The sequence below is a fragment of the Elephas maximus genome, chromosome 4, assembly GCF_024166365.1.
Source record: "Elephas maximus indicus isolate mEleMax1 chromosome 4, mEleMax1 primary haplotype, whole genome shotgun sequence".
In the NCBI taxonomy this organism is placed as follows: domain Eukaryota; kingdom Metazoa; phylum Chordata; class Mammalia; order Proboscidea; family Elephantidae; genus Elephas; species Elephas maximus.
In genome coordinates, this window is record NC_064822.1 from 36538755 (window position 1) to 36562524 (window position 23770).

The 23770-nt window shown below is 36.9% G+C and overlaps 1 protein-coding gene across 1 annotated transcript in view; it reads right to left on the reverse strand.

Annotated features, from left to right (window-relative positions):
* Positions 1–7313: 7313 nt before the first annotated feature.
* MALRD1 (MAM and LDL receptor class A domain containing 1) overlaps positions 7314–23770 on the reverse strand; it is a 958969-nt gene continuing 942512 nt past the window's right edge. Inside the window, exon 39 of the mRNA XM_049881884.1 lies at positions 7314–7389. Coding sequence (XP_049737841.1) covers positions 7314–7389 — 76 coding nt within the window. The remainder of the gene's footprint in view (positions 7390–23770) is intronic.

The window sequence follows — 23770 nt, forward strand, 5'->3', positions numbered from 1 at the left end:
TTTATATGAGTTAAAATACGTAAAGTATTTAGAACAAGGTTTGGCAGAGAATTAGTGCTTATTAGTGTTTGTTGTTGTTGTTGCTGCTGTTGTTATTATGTGTTTAAAATACATTTTGGGAAACACAAGGTGTTACGGATTGAATTGTGTCCCCCCAAAATGTGTGTCAACTTGGGTAGGCCATGATTCCCAGTATTGTGTGACTGTCTACCATTTTGTTGTCTGTTGTGATTATCCTATGTCTTGTAAATCCTGACTACCATGATGCTAATGAGGCAGGATTAGAGACAGTTATGTTAATGAAGCAGGACTCAATCTACAGGATTAGGTTGTATTTTGAGTCAATCTCTTGAGATATAAAAGAGAGAAGCAAACAGGGAGACAGGGGAACTTCATACCACCAAGAAAGCAGCACTGGAAGCACAGCTTGTCCTTTGGACCTGGGGTTCCTGTGCAGAGAAGCTCCTAGACCAAGGCAAGATTGATGACAAGGACCTCCCACCAGAGCGTTATTTCTGTTATAGCAGCACTAGATAACTAAGGCAGAAGGTTAATCACATAAATTCAGCTAGCAATGAGATGTTGTCTTAAATATTTACAAATCAAAACCAATAAGAATTAGTCAGCACCACTCATTGGTATCCGTCTCCTGATGTCCACCATTTTGTAATAAGTTTTTTTTTATTACTGTTGACAACTTCTCTGCCCAGTGTGACATATGGGATGTTTTATGACCTAAAGGTGAATTATGTAATTTGTGTTACTCTGTACAATGTTTGTTGTCCCTTTTTCTTCTATATTTTTAAATCACAATGATACTAATTTGGACTTACACTAGAAAGTTAACAGGGGAAGAAAGACACACAGAAAAAAAAATCTTTTGATTTCTGAATCTTACATTGAATTACAGAAATTGAACATGGGTACTCATCTCTATTGCTTATTTGATAAAAAATGCAGTTTCTTTTTTTTTTTTTGGTTCATAGATTGCCGTGTGTATTTATAAGACCTCACAAAATATTTGATTTGATTAAATAACTTGCACCTGAAGAGAAATTTAAACAAGTTCTCTAAATAGCACCGTAATTTCTAGTCTCTGTTGGTTTTACCATTAATCTAAACATTAAAAAAAAAAAAAAAAAACCACTGCTGTCAAGTCGATTCTGACTGATAGTGACCCTATAGGACAGAGTAGAACTGCCCCACAGAGTTTCCAAGGAGCGCCTGGTGGATTTGAACTGCTGACCTCTTGGTTAGCAGCTGTAGCACTTAAACACTATGCCACCAGGGTTTCCAATCTAAACATGGAGCTACATATATGTCATGAATTCTCTCAATATTACTCTAATGAAACAGGCTAGTTTAAGTTGAGTGATCATTCTTATTATCTCTTTTGTACAAAATTGCATTTTTCACATAACAACTGTTAAGTCTTTACTGAGACTATATCCAAATTTTAACACAATGATTTAGGGTCAGAAATTTTGGTGTCAGTATGAAAACAGCAATTAGAAAAAGATATTCATAGAGAATGAAACTATAATGTGGTTAGCAGGGTCCAAAAAAAATCACTCAGATAAAATTTAAGATTATCTTGCTACAAAGTTAATGAAAAATAATATTTTTCAGCCAGCCTTACTTCCGCAAATGGCACTAATATAATGATAGTAAAACTTGCACTGTGTACAACGACCATACTTTAAGCTGAGAAACATCCCAAATGATCATGAGGTAGTTACTCCTAACCTTTCTCTTGCTCTTTCCATTCCCCAGAGAACAGGCTAAGAAGATTGCTAACCACATTAATATTGGATCCACTCAATTGCAGAGCACATTACCAGGGCAGAAGGGGTGATTTTCCTTACTATTTAGAGCAGATACTGGTTGCTGCCTACCTAATAGGTATGCACCTTTCCTACTTCCTAACTATACTTCAATTTTGTTCACGTTGTTAGTTGCCATCAGTCAGCTTGAACTCACGGGAAGCTTATGTATAAAAGAACAAACATTTCTTCGTCCTGCGCCATCTTCATAATCGATGGTATGTTTGAGTTGGTTGTTGTGGCTATTGTGTGAACTCATCTCTGTTAGGGTTCTCTAGAGAAAAAGAACCAATGGAATGTATGTATATGTGTGTGTATGTACAGAAAGAGAGATTTACTTCAAGGGATTGCTCACACAATTGTGGGGGCTGGAAAATCCAAAATCTGTAGGTCAGGCGGCAGTCTGGAGACTTGTGCAGACTTAAGTCCCAAGATTTGTAGGTCAGGTGACAGGAAGAGTGCAGAGTCCAGAGAAAGAACAAGTTCTGCCAGATTATTTATATATAGTCTGGGAGGCAGACTAAGGAAACTCTTTTTTCAACTGATTGATTGAATACATTAGATTGCATTATTAAAAATGATAACATTGCATTACATTACATTATAGGACAGCAACTAGTCTAGTATTTGGCCAAACCACGGAGGATCATAGCCTAGCCAAGGTGACACATAAAATTAACCACCACACCATCTCATTGAGGGTTTTCCCTCATTTTCCTTGACCCTCTACTTCACCAGCAGCACTGGTAGAGCAGTGGTTAAGAGCTGGGCTGCTAATCAAAAGGCTGGCAGTTGGGAACCACCAACTTCTTCTTGAAAACCCTCTGGGGACAGTTCTACTCAGTCTTATAGTGTCGCTACGAGTCAGAATCTACTCGACAGCAAGGAGTTTTTTGGTTTTCTACTTTACCAGATATGATGTCCTTTTCTAGCAATTTGTCTTTCCTGATGATGTGCCCAAAGTAAACGAGCTGAAATCTCATCATCTTCACTTTTAGGGAGCATTCTGCTTGTATTTCTTCTAAGACTAACTTGTTCATTCTGTGGTATATTCAATGTTGTTTGCCAACACCAAAATTCCAAATGCATCAATTCTTCTGTCTTCCTTTGTCATTGTCCAACTTTCACATGCACATGAGGCAACCGAAAAGACCATGCCTTGGTCAGATGCACCTTAGTCATCAAAGTGACATCTTTGCTTTGTAACATTTTAAACAGTAGAAGTTTGCAGTAGAATTGCCCAATGCGATATGTCATTGATTTCTTGAGTGCTGCTTCCACCCGTGGAGGCTGATTTCTGATTCAAATAGAATGAAATCACTGTCAACTTCAAATTCTTCTTCATTTATCATGATGTTGTTTGTTGGTCCAGTTGTGAGGCTTTTCTTCATGTTCAGGTGTAATCCATACTAAAGGCTGTAGTCTTTGACCTTCATTAGTAAGTGCTTCAGGTTGTCCTCATTTTAACTACCTTAGTTTACTTAATAATATGCTTGATAAATTTATTCTCATCCCCAGTGGGTAATCCTGCAGTTCTCAGCCAATCATTGCACCTCATTACCTTGAAGACATTAATTTAGCATAGGCTCCTAGTCTACAATGGCCAATAAGAGTGCTCTTGCTGCACATGCATGCTGGTAAAAGTTTTCTTGCTGGTAAACACACATATACACATGCATGGGCATGCATTGTGTACATACACACACTCAGAGGAATAAATGGGCTCTTCCCTGGTTCTGAATTTTCTTGCGAACCCTATAATGCTGCAGCATGTGTAGTCATGATTTAACTGGGAGGAGAGCTAACCTGATAACATAGTCTGGGAATTGAAATTTGGAAACAATAAGGGTCCTTTCTGAGATTATCGAGCTGTTATAATTACCACTTGAAAAGATCTCCCATCTCATTTCCTGATCTGTGGGATAATGATTACCACATTATCTAGGCCAGTTGAGTAGAGAGTTTTCAGTTTCTTGTAGCCCAAACCTTCTTATCTCATATATTTTGGCATTATTTTTACATCCAGCTAAAGGCAAGCCTCACATGATAAGTATAGGGTAAGTGCACAATAACAATTTATTACATTTTCTGCAAGATGCAGAAATAATTTTTAATTTATGGTTTTGTTGATTAGGATTACTATATTTTGTCCATTCATGTTAGTTTGTATACTAGCGTGCCACTTTTGTTTCTAAGCCAATTCGCCTTTGTTTCTAAGTGGGATGACACAGAAAAAAGCATCTTAAAATATGTGAAACAATTTGGGTTATCCTTTATAAAAATAACTACAGTAAATGTAAAGGAAAATGAGAAACTTGGTTTTGAGTTGAAAATTTTATTGAAATGTTAAGAAACGCAATGAACATAGGGATCTGATTCTAATTTCATGAAAGCATTCAACATATTCAATTCTTGAGAAAATTTATTTATAAGTGTAGTGATCACACTAGCATTTTGAATCACTTCTATTTTTACTATTGTATGAGTTTCCATCAGTTTTTAGAAACTGGAATTTTCTATAAAGTACACATACTGGATCATATCTGATCTGGATGCTACTATATGAAATGATTAGATATAGACTCCAGGCTTCCTGATGTTGTACCATATGCTGGATTAGAAAAGGAGTATACAGGACTCTAAAAAATAAAAATACATTTAAAAGGTTAGGATTTCAGGCATTAAAATAAGAATCTTCTTTCATGACTATGAAGAACGTAGCAAGCTTCTTACAGATTTCCATTGGAGTAATGTATAGCAAGTCCTTGTCCCTCCTTCATGCACCTTCAAACCACACTGTCTGCACTGCTGACACAAGGCCTAGTCCCTGGATGTGCTGGTGTCCTCTAGGCACAGGTATCACTGCCACATCCCCCTCTTCTGCTGGGATGGGGTTGCAGCAGCCAACACCTTGACTACCTCTTTCCCTAGCACTGGCTTCCCTAAGCCTCCTCTACTGAATATAGTTAGGTTAAACAAAACAAAAACAAAATAAAACAACTAACAGCTTTAAGTTGGTAGGATTATATTTTACAGAATATATTGTTGTTGTGTGTCGTTGAGTCAATTGCAACACATAGTGACCCTATATGACAGAGTAGAACTGCCCTATAGGGTTTCTCAGGCTGTAATATTTACAGAAGCAGATCGCCATGTCTTTTCTCCCATGGAGCTGCTGGGTGGGTTCCAACCACTGACCTTTTGGTTAGTAGACAAGTGCTTAACCATTGTGCCACTATGGCTCATTCTGAATATATCAGAAAATCTAAAATGTGGGAACTTCTAGAGGTCGAGCAACCTGGTTTCTTCAACAAACAAATCACAAGAAAAAAACAAACAAACAAAAAAACAAAGAGAAAATGGAATCTGGAGATTAAAAGAGACTTGAGAGATATGTCTATCAAATTGGATGCATACACCTTATGTGGATGCTCATTTTAAAAATATAGTAAAAAAATACAAAATCTCCTACTTATATGTGAGACAATTGGGGCAAGTTGAACACTGACTGAATGCTTGATGGCATTAAGGAATTATTTTTAAATGTTTACATGTGATATCTGGTTATACTTTTGAAAGTGCTTATCCCTTAAAGATGTAACTGAAGTGTTTACAGTAGAAATTAAACGATATTGAAGATTTCCTTAAAAGAATCTGGTGAGGGGAGGGAGAAAGTGGCACTAGAGATGAAACAAGAATGGCCATGTGTTAATTGCTAAAGTTGGCTGACGGGTAATGGCGGTTCATTATCCTATTCTCTCAATTTCCATATAAAAGTACGAGAGAAGCCTATTTTTCTGTTATATTTCGGGATAAAAGAGAACCAAGACTTTAGCTGATTAGATTTATTGGCACACAAGCTGAAGATTTTGCCAGAAATATGAATTTTATTGTGATGCCAGGAAAGATAGGCTTAATTTAATTAACAGAAAGTAATTTGTTTCTGAAACAAAATAAACAAAAAAGCAATAAAGGCCAGGAGATGTGACAGGATTTCTTCTCCAGCCATTCTTAATGAAAGGAAAAAGGAATGTGAGAAAGAGCAATATTTTTCTCTTTTATTAAAATAGAAAATAGAAATTGCTCCCAAGTTCTCTGGAATCATCGACTGATGCACAGTGGACAACATCTTGAAAGGTAAGTCTTTGATATGGATCTCCTACTGTGTGTGCCTAAAACTAAAACCAATCTGAACACTAGAGAAATCACATTCTCAGTAGAACGGGAAGGACACACAACAACTTCCCAACAATATTTTAGTTATTACAAGTTTTTTAGATATTAATGTAAAAAAACAAATCTAAAATATTTCATTTTAATTCCTCATGTCATTTGTATCTTTCAGAAATTAAAAGTGAAACTAAGCTGAAAATGAAAAAGATTTATTGTTCTTTAGTAACAATGAAAATGTTTCTATTACATCTCCCTACTTTGTCAAAAAGATACAGGACACTTGGGTTCTTAAATAGGTGTGCATTTATTTATCATCCATTGAGTAGGGCTGTATTTTAATTTTTACTCTGTCTTGATTAGACAAATCATCCAAATTAATTCTCTTTGTGATCTGAAAGATATCTTATTTTTTTGTTTTCATCCCTAAAAAAACTACTAAAAGTGTGTATCACATCATTATTGAAGGAAACAAAGAAATAAAAAAGGCAAGAGGTGTAGTAGGCTCCAATCACCCCACCCAAGTCTCTGAAACTACTAGAAACCGTCTAATCCAACACTTTGGTTCTCATTTTCAGTAACTAAAAAAACATAAAAACTCTTCATGGCTTATTTTCATTAAAAAAGTAATAGGAAAGAAATTCAAACTTTATATTACTATATGCTCACTTTTATAAGTTATGACAGATATGTTTCTAGAATCAGATGTAAGAAACTTTTATAGATGGAAGTGGTGTGTCATGGCCAGTTCTATTTTATACCCAAGTGGATGCTCATATTACCTACTTAAAAAAGGCTGAGGAGGCTGAGCTAGCCTGTTTCTTATTATATTGATAAGAGATAGCCCCAAAATGGGCCAAAAAAGATGTAATACACTTTAATTTCTTCTTTTCTGTTCTGTTACCAGGAAATGGTTTTCCATACCCTCACCTAAATTTAAAGAGAACACAGAACACTATCCTCCCTTTTGTCTTTTGCAATAAAATGAAGAACATTAAATGGATATTTACTGTTAGTAGCTGACTAACATTCTGTGGGTTAAAGTGATATTTTCCAGATTTGTCAGCTCTCTTTGAATATATTCAGTGACCATAAAACCATTTAACAGGGAACTGCAAATGCCCTGGAATGGAAAAATCTCATTGCACATTTAGAGAAACTCCATTCTCCCCCCAATTGAAATAACTATTAAGACATTTCTCTCAGTTGTGATGTGGAAACATGTCCAAGTGACGTCATGGTTGGTTTTGTTTATGTGTGCGTGTGTGTACTTGTGTGTGTTCCTGCTGCAAAAGAATACAGTCCACCATTGCCACTTACCTACATTTTCTCTGGGTTGCTCCAATTCCCATAAATTGGATTGACAAATGCACAGTGACCTCTTTCCTCAGTTTTCCTTAAAACACAAAGAGCCACACGCACAAAAATTATAAGTATTGAAATGCACCATAGTACTTTCTCAAGTTATTATCTGGTAGAAATCTTTGAGAGACACATTGTCTAGCTAGCAAACTTATTTTTATGGGTGCATTAACATAAAGTTTTTTTTTTTTTTTTGGCAGCACACCAAGGCAACCACATTCTTGAAAGTAAATGCAATTTACTTTAAAGAAATCCAGGAAAATAAAAGCAGTAATGTAAATAGGCCTTAAGACTGATTTCTTAAAATATTACTCAAATAATGCAAAATGTACATTAGAAAGAACAATGTACGATGAAGCTGGGTTGGTTATAAGAAAAGGCCATCTTTAAGTCCCTTTAGACTTCAAATGTGCCAAATCACCACCCCCTGAGGATCCTTTTCTGTGTCAGCCTCTGTCATAAAGATCTGTAGTACATGAGTCATTGTCTTTAATATTTTAAATAGCAAACTTAAAAATTGAGTGCTTTGAAGAGTTCTTTATGTTAGTGTTTTGTTTCATGAAAATCGTAAGGACGTATGTCCTTGGTATTCTTATATATCAGTCTATATCTGCGTAATTCCCTCTGATTTGCTGGGCTCTTAAAAGATCATTTTATTCCATATTTTAACTATTAAAGAGTCAATAGACTTACTAAAAGGCCACAAAAAAAATACTGTCACAGGAACAAAAAGTATATAGCCAAATAACAAAGTATTCCCTATTAAAGACATGTGGAAGGATCCCATACATGCATACACACACGTACACACACACAAGCACTATGAAAAATGGAAGAACAATTCCAGGATGATTGCCAGTGTCTTGAGGAGAACCAGGAAGGAAAAGAACAAAAGAATGAATGAACATTGCTGCTAATCAGGATATAATGACAAGTTCATCTGAAATATATCCCTAAATCCCAAAAGAAAAGGTAATAAAAAGGAAGTTCTCATTGCTTTGTGTTGTGAGAGGAAATAGCCAGAAGCAAAGCTTCTTATGGTCATCTACCAACTCACACGGTCCTTTTCTAAGAAATAACAGTATGAGTAAGTCCTAACAGTCTAATTGGGGCCCGGGTGGTACAGTGGTTAAGTGCTTGGTTGCTAACCAAAAGGTCGGCAGTTTGAATCCACCAGCCTCTCCTTGGAAACTCTGTGGAGCAGTTCTGCTCTGTCCAATAGGGTCACTATGAGTTGACTCGACCGCAACACATTTTTTAACAGTCTGTCAGTTTGTCGTACTGTGGGGGCTTGTGTGTTGCTGTGATGCTGGAAGCTATGCCACCAGTATTCAGATACCAGCAGGGTCACCCATGGAGGACAGGTTTCAGCTGAGCTTCCAGACTAAGGAAGAAGGACCCGGCAGTCTACATCTGAAAAGCATTAGCCAGTGAAAACCTTAAGAATAGCAGCAGAACATTGTCTGATATGGTGCTGGAAGATGAGCCCCCCAGATTGGAAGGCACTCAAAAGATGACTGGGGAAGAGCTGCCTCCTCAAAGTAGAGTCGACCTTAATGACATGGATGGAGTAAAGCTTTCGGGACCTTCATTCACTGATGTGGCATGACTCAAAATGAGAAGAAACAGCTGCAAACATCCATTAATATTTGGAAACTGGAATGTATGAAATATGAATATAGGAAAATTGGAAATCATCAAAAATGAAATGGAATGCATAAACATCGATATCCTAGGCATTAGTGAGCTGAAAAGGACTGGTATTGGCCATTTTGAATCAGACAATCATATAGTCTACTATGCTGGGAATGACAACTCGAAGAGGAATGGTGTTGCATTCATCCTCAAAAAGAACGTTTCAAGATCTATCCTGAAGTACAATGCTGTCAGTGATAGGATAATATCCATACACCTGCAAGGAAGACCAGTTAATATGACTATTATTCAAATTTACGTGCCAACCACTAGGGCCAAAGATGAAGAAATAGAAGATTTTTATCAGCTGCTGCAGTCTGAAATTGATCGAACAAGCAATTAAGATGCATTGATAATTACTGGCCATTGGAATGCAAAAGTTGGAAACAAAGAAGAAGGATCAGTAGTTGGAAAATATGGCCTTGGCAACAGAAACAATGCCAGAGATCGAATGATAGAATTTTGCAAGACCGACGACTTCTTCATTGCAAATACCTTCTTTCACCAACATAAACGGCGACTATACACATTTTTTTTTTTTTATACACATAGACCTCACCAGATGGAACACACAGAAATCAAATTGACTACATCTGTGGAAAGAGATGATAGAAAAGCTCAATATCATCAGTCAGAACAAGGCCAGGGGCCTACTGTGGAACAGACCATCATTTGCTCATATGCAAGTTCAAGCTGAAACTGAAGAAAATCAGAGCAAGCCCATGAGAGCCAAAATATGACCTTGAGTATATCCCACCTGAATTTAGAGACCATCTCAAGAATAGATTTGACGCATTGAACACTAGTGACTGAAGACCACACGAGTTGTGGAACAACATCAAGGACATCATCCATGAAGAAAGCAAGAGGTCACTGAAAAGACAAGAAAGAAAGAAAAGATCAAGATGGATGTCAGAGGAGACTCTGAAACTTGCTTTTGAGCGTCGAGCAGCTAAAGCAAAAGGAAGAATTGATGGAGTAAAAGAACTGAACAGAAGATTTCAAAGGGCCTCTTCTTGAGAAGACAAAGTAAACTATTATAATGACATGTGCAAAGAGCTGGAGATGGAAAACCAAAAGGGAAGAACATGCTCAGCGTTTCTCAAGCTGAAAGAACTGAAGAAAAAATTCAAGCCTCGAGTTGCAATAGTGAAGGATTCTGTGGGGAAAATATTAAACGACACAGGAAGCATCAAAAGAAGATGGAAGGAATACACAGAGTCATTATACCAAAAAGAATTAGTTGATGTTCAACCATTTCAAGAGATGGCATATGATCAGGAACCGATGGTACCGAAGGAAGAAGTCCAAGCTTCTCTGAAGGCATTGGCGAAAAACAAGGCTCCAGGAATTGATAGAATATCAATTGAGATGTTTCAACAAACAGATGCAGCGCTGGAGGTGCTCACTCATCTATGCCAAGAAATATGGAAGACAGCTTCCTGGCCAACTGACTGGAAGAGATTCATATTTATGCCTATTCTCAAGAAAGGTGATCCAACCGAATGTGGAAATTGTAGAACAATATCATTAATATCACACGCAAGCAAAATTTTGCTGAAGATCATTCAAAAATGGCTGCAGCAGTATATCGACAGGGAACTGCCAGAAATTCAGGCCAGTTTCAGAAGAGGACATGGAACCAGGGATATCATTGCTGATGTCAGATGGATCCTGGCTGAAAGCAGAGAATACCAGAAGGATGTTTACCTGTGTTTTATTGACTATGCAAAGGCATTCGTCTGTGTGGATCATAACAAACTACGGATAACACTGCGAAGAATGGGAATTCCAGAACACTTAATTGTGCTAAGAGGAACCTTTACATAGATGAAGAGGCTGTTGTTCGGACAGAACAAGGGGATATTGATCAGTTTAAAGTCAGGAAAGGTGTGTGTCAGGGTTGTTGTATTCTTTCACCATACCTGTTCAATCTGTATGCTGGACAAATAATCAGAGAAACTGGACTATATGAAGGAGAACGGGGCATCAGGATTGGAGGAAGACTCATTAACAACCTGCGTTATGCAGATAACACAACCTTGCTTGCTGAAAGTGAAGAGGACTTGAAGCACTTACTAATGAACATCAAAGACCACAGACTTCAGTATGGATTACACCTCAACCTAAAGAAAACAAAAATCCTCACAACTGGAACAACAACCAACATCATGATAAATGGAGAAAAGATTGCAGTTGTCAAGGATTTTATTTTACTTGGATCCACAATCAACACCCATGGAAGCAGCAGTCAAGAAATCCAAAGACGCATTGCATTGGGCAAATCTGCTGCAAAGGAGCTCTTCAAAGTGTTAAAGAGCAAAGATGTCACCCTGAAGACTAAGGTGTGCCTGACCCAAGCCACGGTATTTTCAATCACATCATATGCATGTGAAAGCTGGAGAATGAATGAGGAAGACAGAAGAAGAGCTGATGCCTTTGAATAGTGGTGTTGGCAAAGAATATTGAATATACCGTGGACTGCCAAAAGAACAAACAAATCTGTCTTGGAAGAAGTGCAGCCAGAATGCTCCTTAGAGGCAAGGATGACGAGACTGCATCTTACACACTTTGGACATGTTGTCAGAAGGGATCAGTCCCTGGAGAAGGACATCATGCTTGGCAGAGTACAGTGTCAGCGGAAAAGAGGAAGACCCTCAGCGAGGTGGATGGACACAGTGGCTTCAACAATGAGCTCAAGCATAACAATTTTAAGGATGGCGCAGAACTGGGCAGTGTTTCATTCTGTTGTGCATAGGGTCGCTATGAGTTGGAACCAACTCGATGGCACCTGACACAAAAACAACAATTGGGGTAATTGTGTTTGGCTAGTAAAACTTCTTCCTGTGGATTTAGTGCCTTCTATGCATCTTGACCTGCACTGTTTCTATGCAATTGCTTCAATATGCAGTAGCTTAAATATTTCACCCACACTGAGGCTACCTTTTACTTCTTGATGAGTAGGGCCATATGCAGCTGTTTTGAAGGTTATTATTTGGAAAGGAAAAAGTCACAGATACACCCTTAAATGATGAAACAAGTATGTGTTAATTCCTTAGCCATTAATTCAATGGTTAGGAGTTGCTCCAATTAAATTGAGTGAATGGTGTTTTATTTTTGGCCTTTACTTCCTCCAAGACTGGTCTTACGTAATTTTTCAGAGTAGTAAGTGCAATAATGGTATGGTTAGGGCATAAGGTTATCAGGGCTTCTCTTAAAGTTGAGGGTGGTTACAGAGTGAAGGGTATTTTTAGATTGGGTCAAAATGCCAGAACCAGGGTGTACCAAAGCAAGGGTTGTCCTTCAGAGTGAATATTTAGGTATGGAGTATCAAAACAGAAAGAGATTTAGGATCCCCTTTTTTAAGGATGGGATAGCCATAGACACGAACTGCTCAGAAAAATTAATCTCGGCAGAAATTGAGCATGAAATCAGCCAGCAGGAAGAAACCCAGACCATAGGGTTACACAAGACAGATGGTCCAAGGACCCGGCAGGCAACCAGAAATTGAAGAAACAGGTTCGGTGGTCAATTGAACGGAAATGAGGCACAAGCAACACAAAAGATTTCAATATGAAACATTTTTTTTTTTTTTTTTGGCTTCAGGTTGCTGGGACATCAATGATTCATGTCAAAATTGTCAGGCAGAAATCAGGTAAATTGATAAATTTTCCAACCCTATTAATTTAGCCCCTGAAGCTACTTTTCTTCTGAAAGGATTTTTAATTTTAAACAATTTTCTGTTAAAATGAAAACAAAAATCGAAGATGGACAGGCTTCAGGGATTGGGTTACTACATAAGAAGGAGGGTGATACTTGAGGATAAGGACGTGGAGTTGTAATGAAAAAGAAAGGGTCACAGTAAGGAGGTGGAAGGCAAGCATTGATAAAACCCCGCCTCCTCCAAATTTTGTTTATGAGGAGTCTTACTTTTCTCAGATCAAAAGCCTTTCTCCTATCCTTGGGAATCCCTAGATTGTTAAGCTCAGTTCCTAATGTCTTTCCTATGTATAAGGAAAAATATCACACTCCTCCCACAAATACTTCCACTTAAGTAAATTTCTAGTGTCAACTCTAAACTTCACTATTCCATGTTCTCTGATATGATTTTCCATTTTACCTTACTGATTATGAGTTTGCTATTCAAATATAAACCATTTTATTCAAAAGGCTGGATCCTCACATGAGGGAGCTAAAATTTGTTTTAAAATGAGGAAATTTTACTGGATGATTATGAAGTTTTATGCCAGTTTTATGAAAAGATACAATGCTATGTTTCAATTATGTTTAAAAAATGCAAAGTTTACAGACTTACTGATCTGACAGACACTGTAGAAACCCTGAGAGTATGGCCCCCAGACACTCTTTTAACTCAGTACTGAGGTCACTCCTGAGGTCACCCTTCAGCCAAAGATTAGACAGGCCCATAAAACAAACGATAATACATACACGCAGCTCAACTATGTATGCGAGACTAAATGGGCATACCAGCCCAGAGGCAAGGACAAGAAGGCAGGGGAGGACAGGAAAACTGGAAGAATGGAAATAGGGAACCCAATATTGAGAAGAGGAGAGTGTTGACACTACGTGGGGTTGGAACCAATGTCATAAAACGATACGTGTATTAATTGTTTAATGAGAAAATAATTTGCTCTGTAAACCTTCATTTAAAGCACAATAAAAAGTAAATAAATAAAAAACTGCAAAGTTGAACTTAGTGTATTTTTAAACAGGCAAATAAGCTTAAAGAGTTGAGATTCCAAAGAAGGCAGTCATTTCTAGGAATCAGCAAGGAGTCGACTTAATAAAAGTCCTGAGTAGAGGAGAGAAAGCTGCATGGAATTGCATGGGTTTCCTCTCCATAGCCTATCATGCATTCATGTAACAAATAATTGAGCTCCTCTTACATCCAATACTTGGAGAGCCCCCAATACGCACAGGCCCTGTACAAGATGGTATTCTAAGAGAGATGCCAATGCAGATCTGGGAAAATTCTGACTGGAATATTCCAGTTTTAATTTAATGAGTTTATTCCGTTAGCTGACAAAATTGTTTTGATAAAAAGATGGAGGCATTTATAATACATAGTATGAAAATATTGTAAATGGGCTGTAAATAAGAACAAAAAGAATAAACTAAAAATCTATCCATGTTGCATCCAGTAAATACAACTTTCAGGTAAAGGTTTATTTTTGGCAAATACATTTATCTGTAGCCTAGGAGGACTATAAACCCTTAACTAACATAAAAATAAATTATAATTCTAATATTACATTACAATTAATGTAATGAGAAAATCCAATGGCAATGTTAATACAGTTTTAGGGAAGTGTCTGATTGCCACTTGAAGTGAATGTCTTTAGGCTAAGTAAGTGAATAAACCCTTATCTAGGTTGAAAGGAAAACAAGGTGACTGTAAGCATAGCTGTCACTCTGAATGTTGAAGAATGGCTGTCAGAAGGGAGACAAGGAAAAAGAGACAGGACAATGCCTAAATTGTTCTGGCTGACAGTTTATGCTTTTAAAATAAACATCTTTTTACATACATCATATATTTATTAACTAATAACCTTAATCCACTTTTATAATTTGTTTTACTGAATATCTCTTATTAATTTTGTTTACTAGATTAATTACTATTTTTTGCTTTTCAATGGGTGGTTTAATTCTTTTTGTTAACAACAGAGACTTTTTTTTTTTCTAATTTACTAGTATGTCATGTTGTGTCTGAGAAACTGATCAGATCGCTTATCAGTTCCACCAAACACCTAGTCCCCACTACCATCGCATGTTAGTTTTTATAAATATATCTGTATTTGCAAATAGGCTTAGAAAATGCTCACAGAAAAACAAGCTCAAAATCTTAGTACATATTACAAAAGTAAACAAGAATGCCATTTGAGAGGGCCATGAAGGATGACTCCTGTTTCACCAAAGTAGATTGTGTACAAAACTCTACTCTAAAAACCTGTCCACTCAAAATATGAGGAACCACACCTAATGAATTTGGGATAACCATAGTGCAGCTATGGAGGTGATTTAAAGTGATAAACACAATAATTTATCTATCAGAAGATATTTACTATGCATGTGTGTAGAGGAATTTTCTCTTATGCTTCCATAAATGAACTCATTTCTATATACTGATTCTAAATGCCAGAGAATATCCTAAGATCCAAGAAATGATTGCCAAGAGTGAAGTGCCTTAAGGGCAATGATGTTCTACACTGTGAGGAGTCTGTCTTTAAGATAGCGGAATGATGAAATGTTAATATTTATGTTATTTACCACCTTTCATGGAAAACCTGGTGGCGTAGTGGTTAGGTGCTACAGCTTCTGACCAAAAGGTCAGTAGTTCAAATCTACGCTCCTTGGGAACTCTATGGAGCAGTTCTATTCTGTCCTATAGGGTCGCTATGAGTTGGAATCAACTCGATGGCAACGGGTTTGGTTTGGTTTGGTTTTGAACCATCTTTCATATTCATTTACTTACATTCATCTATCATTTTTAAAGTACATATTGTGTACCAAACAGTGTTCTAATAGTCCTGGACATAGAAAGTTTATCAACATATGGCTCCTGGCTCTAGAGCTTCTTCTTAGAGAGAGGCTGGCTGCTGCTATATTTCTGCCTCTTGGATGAAATTGCATGTTTATAAAACACCCAACACAAGTAGATGCCAACCAGCAGTTGAGTGCCATTCTCTTTAACTTTTCTTATTCTTCCCTTCTTTTACCATTCACATCTTTTCTTTAACCTTTGTACTTATTTCTCCTGACCCCTAAGTCTAGGATTACAGAAGGGACATTGAGATTAGGAAAAAGAATAAGGAGGGGTCAGAATTAGTAATAACAACCACTGGAGTTCTTTTTATTTAAAAAATATAATCGTTAATTTAGAGTTATAAGGGACCTTTGCAGTCATCTTGTCCATTTTTTTTTTTAATAGATGGGCAACTGAGGATCTTCACTCACTAAATTATAAATGCTCTGGAGGGTAAGTACTTTGTCTGGCTTACTCATCTCTCTAGCACAGCATCTGGTGCAGAGACGGGAAAACAGTAGGGACCAATTCAATCATTTAATGAGTGCCTATAAAAAAAAAATTTTTTTTTTTAATAGTCTGAAGGTTTAATGAATCGACAAAATTCACAAACCTGCTCTCTTTGTTATCTTACCTCACCCTCAACAACAGACTTCATGGACCTTTAGAGGGAAAAGAAACTTTATTTCTACTATTGTTATCACAGAGTCAAATGGGTATTCAGCTTCCTATTCCACTTAGCCCAAGACTCTAAGTGGACTAGCAGCATGCTTTTGCCCTCTGTCTCTTTCCATTTCTTTTTCACCTGGTTTAGTGCCAGCCCAGAGGAGTAGCTTGGGGGCTTCTCTGAAGACAAGCAGGTTAAAGTGGAGTAGGCATGGGTTTTCTCTTTCCATTAAATGGAACCTGAAAAAGTCGTATGTCTAGAGAAAAATTAATTTGGTACTAATGATGTATATTACAATATTTGAAAAAGAAAGGTCTGTGTTTCTCATATGTATCACTATAAAATGACAGGTGTAGAACACCCATGTATAAATATCAAGGTCTTCAAATGAATTTTCAGACTATGCAGTATTGTATTGATATATTACCACTGGGGAAAACATTTTCTAGCCATAAAAGTACATGTCTATTTTTTTTAAAATAAAGAATCCATCTAAATCATGAAATACAATCATTTCAGTGGTGGAAATGGAATACATTTGTTCTGTGAGTCATTCTTATTACATTAAATTTTGTTAGCCTGCTCAGTGATGAATCCGGGGTGTCCCAGAGAAGTAAATCACAATTTTACTCTCCCAATTTCCACTATAATTTTAAACTCTTCAATTAGGTTTTCCCAAACAATTCTAGTCTTGAGACTTAAAAAGTCTAAAGCCTTTCTGAATCTGTTAATCTTTCGAAGAAAGGGGAACATAGGATACAAAATCCTAGTAAAAATAAAATATTTCAGGATTTCCACTTTTCCCCATATCTAGCTTTAATATTCATTAAACATATTTCTCTGTGTAAAGAAAAGGTGCCAACGTTTTTAGGGGTGTTTGTTTCTTAACGAGGGTACTACTGTTAACTAATAATTTTCTTCTCTGTTCATCGTCATACCGGTAAGTGATATTTGTGCTTGTTCGTTTTTAACTTGTAGCAATAGTAAGAGCTCGGTGCATTGTATTGCCTATGCAGTTGTCAGTGGCAGTTGATTTGCACTTATCTTTCCTTTCTTAAAACCTTAGACACATTTTATCTTACACCAAGTTTTTGATCATTTACAGTCAAAACTTCAGCCTGTTCGAATAAACTATTTTAAAGAAAAGTTATCACACATTCGGAAATTTAGACATACTTGGTCTTTTTTGTAATTAGGTCCGATTTGAGGCAGTTTGCAAAGATAAACACAATAAAAGAATTCATAAAGTAAGAAGTAGGTAGGAAATTGGGGAAAGGGAATTTGAGTACAGGAAAATAGAACTGAGCCAGTGGTAAGGACAATACACAAAATGGCTGTTGTGAGAGTCTATATGGTGGTGCAAAGAATTAAGCACTCAGCTACTTGCCAAAAGTTTGGCAGTTCAAATGCACCCAGTGGTTTTGGGGGAGAGAGACCCAGCAATCTGCTTCCATTAAGATTACAGCCAAGAAGGCTGTATAGGGCACTTCTACCGTGTCACAAGAGGTGGCTATGAGTCGGAATCGACTCAACGGCACCTAACAGCAAGAACATATATTTATCAAAGGTATAGATATAGATTTGACTTTAAGCTTTCGGAAGTCAAATTTAAACAGGATAAACAATCAGTTACATAAGCCATGCTATTGAAAAACAAATGAACAAAAACAGGTGCTTTAGAACATCTTCTCCAACTCAGGACACAACAAATTTATTGTGAAGGTCTTGCTACTGTCATCTAGTGTAACATAGTAACAAGACCCCAAAAACATTATTTTAAGAAAACTAGCAATGGGTTTCACTAGGCTATTGCAGCTAATATCTTTTAAAATACTAGTCTGAAAATACAGCAAAGTGTGCTTCAGCAAAAGCTATCCAGGGGAAGGTGGTGGGAAGGAGGAAGGATTTTATGGAGCCCAACAGTGCCTTAGAGAATTTTATTCTTGGGACATTTTCAATTGTTTATCATAAAAAAACTCTTCCAAGATTACAATTTGCAAAGAATGATTACAGTGTGGCATATTAAATCTGTTATAAGAACCTATACCAATTCCGACTCTTAGCGACCCTATAGGACAGAGTAGAACTGCCCCATAGGGTTTCCAAGGAGCACCTGGTGTATTCAAACTGCCAACCTTTCGGTTAGCAGCCAGGTCTTAACCACTACGCCACCAGGGTTTAGAAGAATACAATTTTGTAACATTGTCAGTCATAAGAATAAATTGAGTCTATCAAATCAACCTATTCTTATTGAGTGCATATTCCCGTAAAATACTATGTTATCTAACTATTGCTAGAATCAAAATGAGAAGAAAATGGAAATATTCAGCTATATAGCTATATAGTAGTCTCTACTTCTGGCTAGATTAGGTTTTTTTGTTTTTATTTCTTTAAAGAAATAAAGCAAATAATTTGAAAGAAGGAAGGTAAGAAAGGAGGGAGGAGGAGGAGAGAGAGAGAGAGAAAGAAGGAGGAGGAGGAGAAGGAGGAGGGGAGATATGGGAGGAAGAGGGAGAGGAGGGGGAGGAGAGGAGAGGGGAAGGAGGGGGGGAGGAGAAGGAGAAAGCCAATTTGAAAAAGAAGGGACAAATTAGGGGGAAACGTCCATGAGTTCAAGCCCATGAGCTTAAGGTTAAGGAACAAACTGGACCAAATGTTTAGTTGAAAAGTTCAGAAAGAATTGGGTTTACAAACATAACCAGAAATACCACAAAAGGGAGAGGAAAGGATTACTCATCCAGGGTCACAAAACCAAACCACTGGGAAACCAAATTTCACTAAACTCATTTACATTATACAGCAGCTGCCATACTTTTTTTCCCCACTCTGTTCAGGCGGAAAATAAAGACAACTGACCACAAAACCTGTCACTGCTCAACACATGCTTGCTGTGGCAGAGTGTTTAATGGGAACATGCCCAGGAATATGGATGCAATTAGTGTGAATAAAGATGACCCAAGTTCCTGTAACTTAACCTTAAGGAAAACCCATGCTGCCAGTGAGGAGCACTGTCTCCACTCTTGGTCTCCTCCGCTGAGTGCAGTGTTAACATACTCACAACCACCTAACTTAAACCAGATGGAGAGAAGGAGAGGATCTTTGAAAATATATTTGATAGCACACTTTGAAAATCTTTTTGACTTAGTAAAATAACTAAGAGTCAATCTCTAGGAAATAATTACAGAGGAAGACAAAGATTTATATAGAAAGAGGTCCATCACGAACTATTGATAATAATGAAAAATCAGATACAACTTAAAGGCCTAATAATAGGAAAATGGTTAAATTATGATACATTTACTTGAAAGAGCATTATATAATCCTTTCAAGTAATGCTTTAAAGAATATTTAGTGGTATAGAGCAGTGATGCTCCAAGTGTGGTTAAACTAGGCTGTAATCTTTGCAGAAGCCATCTCCAGGTCTTTTCTCCCACAGAGCAGATGGTGGGTTTGAACCTCGCTTTCAGTTAGCGCTTTACCCATTGAGCCATCTGGGCTTTGTAGACTCCTAGAGGTCCTAAAACCACTTCAGGGGGGTCTATGAAGTTAAAAAATTATTTTCATAATAGTAAGAAGACATGTATAAAATATTCATTCAATTGCAAGTTATCCCTATGAATTTTTTATAATAATAGAATGAATTTTTATAATAATAGACTTTTTCACTCTGCTGATACTTGCACTGACAGTACGAATGCAACAGTGGGTAAAACTGCTGCTGCCTTAGCACAAACCAAGGCAAGGCAGTGGAGCTAAACTGCACATCACTGTATCTCTTCACTGCCCTCTGCTTGCAGTAAAATAAATAAATAAATAAAATGAAAAAATGTCATTTTCACTTAAGAATATCTTTGATGAAGCAGAAAAAAATACGAATTTTATTAAATCTCAACTCTTCAGTACAAGTCTTTTTAAAGTTTTGCACATAAAGCATAGTACGCTTTATGGAAAATATACATATAAAGCCCTTTTATGGTATACTGAAGTACAATCCTTGTCTTCTGAAAAAGCGCTGTGAGATTGAGTTGCATGCTGAACTAACCACCCTCCCCCTCCCCCCACTAAGGGGGACATTTTTACTTGAAAGAATGACTTACAAACTATAGTTATGCAGAGTGGGGCATTTGCCAGACATTTTCTCAGAAATGTAGGACACAAAGCTGTTGCATCAAAGAATATGCCAGAAACTATCCATTGGCAAAGATAATTTTTGGGTGTTCAAATAAAAATTAGAATTTTGAAAAGCTTGTGTTTTCCACCATGAGCATGACGGCTTCCCAATACCTAAAGAGTTGTCTGACAAGAATACTGCATTTGAAAATCTGCATAACTCACTGAACCAATATTTTCTAAATGAAAAGATGCCTGACTTTACAAAATCACACATGGGTAAATGTTCTATTCAAAGTGAAAGACAGACCAGTTCATTTTTAGTACAACAGCACAAAAATTGCATTGAAAGCTTTCAGATTTCACATTGCAATTACACTTTAAAAAACTACCATAAGGTCAGGTTTTGGTATAAAAGTATGCATAATTATACGAAAAAGCTATTAAAAATACACTGTCTTTTTAAAAAAACATGTATCTGTGTGAGGCTGAATTTTCTTCATCTACTTCAATAAAACAATGTGTTGCAACTGTTTGAATGCAGAAACGGGAAAATCTAGTGTCAGTCCTCGCTGAAATCTTATTTTGCACAATAGTCATTTTTCATTAAAATATATTTTCATATTAAGATGTAATAGGTTTTTATTCTTTAAAATTCATAAAGAAAAATATTTAAATATATATTTGTTTTAATTTCTAATATACTAAATATTGATAGATATAAACCACATAAACAAAAGGTTCATTGGAGTCCTCAATAATTGTAAAACTGTAGGATCTTGAGACTCCAAACTTTGAGAATGGCTGGTATAGGGAAATAAAGAGAAAAAGATTTCATACACAGTGATTCAAATTTTGAGGTGAAAAATGTATGTATGTGTATGAATGTGTGTGTTCACTGATAAAAGATACATCAAAATCTTCTCAGTGTACATCTCTGGGTGGCGAGATTAAATGTCATTTCAAATTCCTTTTTGGCACTCTGTTGTATTTCCCAAGTTGTATTCACTGGGTGGTTGTGTATCAGAATCTACGGGTAGCTGTGGTAGTGTTTTACTTGAGAAAAGATCAGTGTTTCCGCAACCTGAGCCCCTCGCCTCCATTCTGCTGCCCCAGCTCCTGGAAATTTATTTGCCTAAAAGATAAGATCTGGATCCCTCATGATCTTCACTTTTCTCTTGCTCCTGACTCCCTCTTTTAACATCTCTTCTCAAAGCCTACCTGCCAGTCCTGCTGAAAGCCTGGCAATTTTTGAAAGGGTTATGATATATCCCAACTCCGGCTTTAGCTCTTAAAATGCCTTTCTGATGGGCAGGTACCTTTGCTAACTCTGAAGCCAGGTTATCCACTTCTCTTCTTTGTATTTTACAGCTGTACACTGTGCGTTTCACTATCAGGGTGTGTGAAAGACTCAGCAGCATTTATGTATTAACATTCACGTCTCTGCCATTGGAGTGTTAACACCAACTGTGGGCAGAACTAAAGTCTTTATTTTATCATTTATTCAGAAAATATTACTTGAGTCCCAACTATGTGCCATGTCCTCTACTAGAAAATTACTCAGAGTGCGATTTATAGAGAGTTACAATCTACAAAATGCTTACTGTTTCATAGTAAATACAGAAATTTGAGAATAAGTGTTTAGACAAACAGCAATTTGATGGAATAATTTTATTATATCAATTCTAAGAATAAGAAATTTAGACTGGTATTTTGTGCATACTTTTAATTTAATTTTTCTAATAATTCATTTTATTACATTTTACAAAATCATACAGAACTGGTCCTTCACCACACACAGTTTAAGTAGCTCTCTCTACTAACAACTACTGACTGGGCTTTCAAATATGAATAAATACTCTTATTCGGTTGACTTCTAACTTTCTTTCAATAAGTTTTTGTTAGGTACTTCTTACAAATATTTTTTTCTTTTTTTCCTTTCTCCTTATAACCGTGCTTCTTCAAAGTTTCCCAGTTGGAAAGGGCCAGGTACTATGCAACTTTCTGCAGTCACAGTGTACTGTGTTTCCATGTACACTGCTCTATACGCAAACTTACGCTAACTTCCTCATTGAATTCTCTTAGACGTATAATCAGTTTGATGTAAAACCCATTGCAATATTGAAGTTAATTATCAGACTTCATGATTTCCCTTAGCAATCACCTAGCAACTTGCTTCTTTATAAATCTTTTTAGGCAGCTTAAAGCTTACAACCCAATATAAGAATCTGTCTAGAAAAGTGGACTCATTTCATGATGTCTTCTGAAAATTCAAAAATTCCTTTAATCACACCTAATTTCAAATTTTATTAATGAATTTAGTTAAACCTCTTGGGATCTATGAATAATTTCAGCCTACCCTACTGTCTTAGTTATTCAGTGCTGCTGTGACAGAAGTACCACAACTGGACGGCTTTAACAAACAGTTTGGGAGGCTAGAAGTCGGAATTCAGGGCCTTAGCTCTAAGGGAAGGCTTTCTCACTCTGCTGGCTCTGGGGAAATGTCCTTATCTCCTTTCAACATCTGTTTGTCCAGGATTTTTTTGAGCTCTCCATGTGTCTTGGCATCAATCTCCCCCTGGGTGTAGGAGCTTCTCATTGCAGAAACCCTGGGTCCAAAGAATGTGCTCCGCTACTGGCTCTTCTTTCTTGGTAGTAGTGAGGTCCTTCCTCTCTCTGCTCACTTCTCTTTCTTCTTATCTCTTGTAAGATAAAAGGTGTGCCTCAAGCAAGATTGTGGCTTGAGTAAGGATGTGACTTAACTAAGGCAATGACTTGAGTAGGGATGTGGCTTGAATAAGGAGGAGAGTTGAGTCACACCCTTTACTAAAGGGTGTGACTCAAGATACACCCCACACTAATCCTGCCTCATTAACATATAGAGGTTTAGGCTTTACAACACATAAAATGGAGAATAATTACAGAATATTAGGAATCATATCCTAGCCAAGTTGACACATTTTTGAGGACACAAATCAATTCATGACACCTACTTAATATAATGCTGAAAAAAATTAATTTTTCTTATAGCAATGTCAAAAATCCATTTAAAAACATAAACAAATTATAAGCACACAATTAGCACTCTATATAGATTTCTTAAAAATGATCTTTCTCTGTCAAATTTCCAGCTAATTACTCATCATTTTTTTATAACTGACATATGTTTTCTTCACATTAACCATGCCATTCTCGGTCACAGTGCGTGCCTTTATACATGTTGTTCTGTCTTCTTGGGATGCTCATCCTCTTTTGTCATCTGGTGAATTTTAACCCATGTGTCCCTATTTGAGTGATACAGCTCCTCTCATTACATCCTTCCTCAACCTCCCCCCTTATTATCCTCACTTCCAGAACGAAGCCTCCCTTTTCTTCACCTTTGCATTCCCAGTGTCCCCA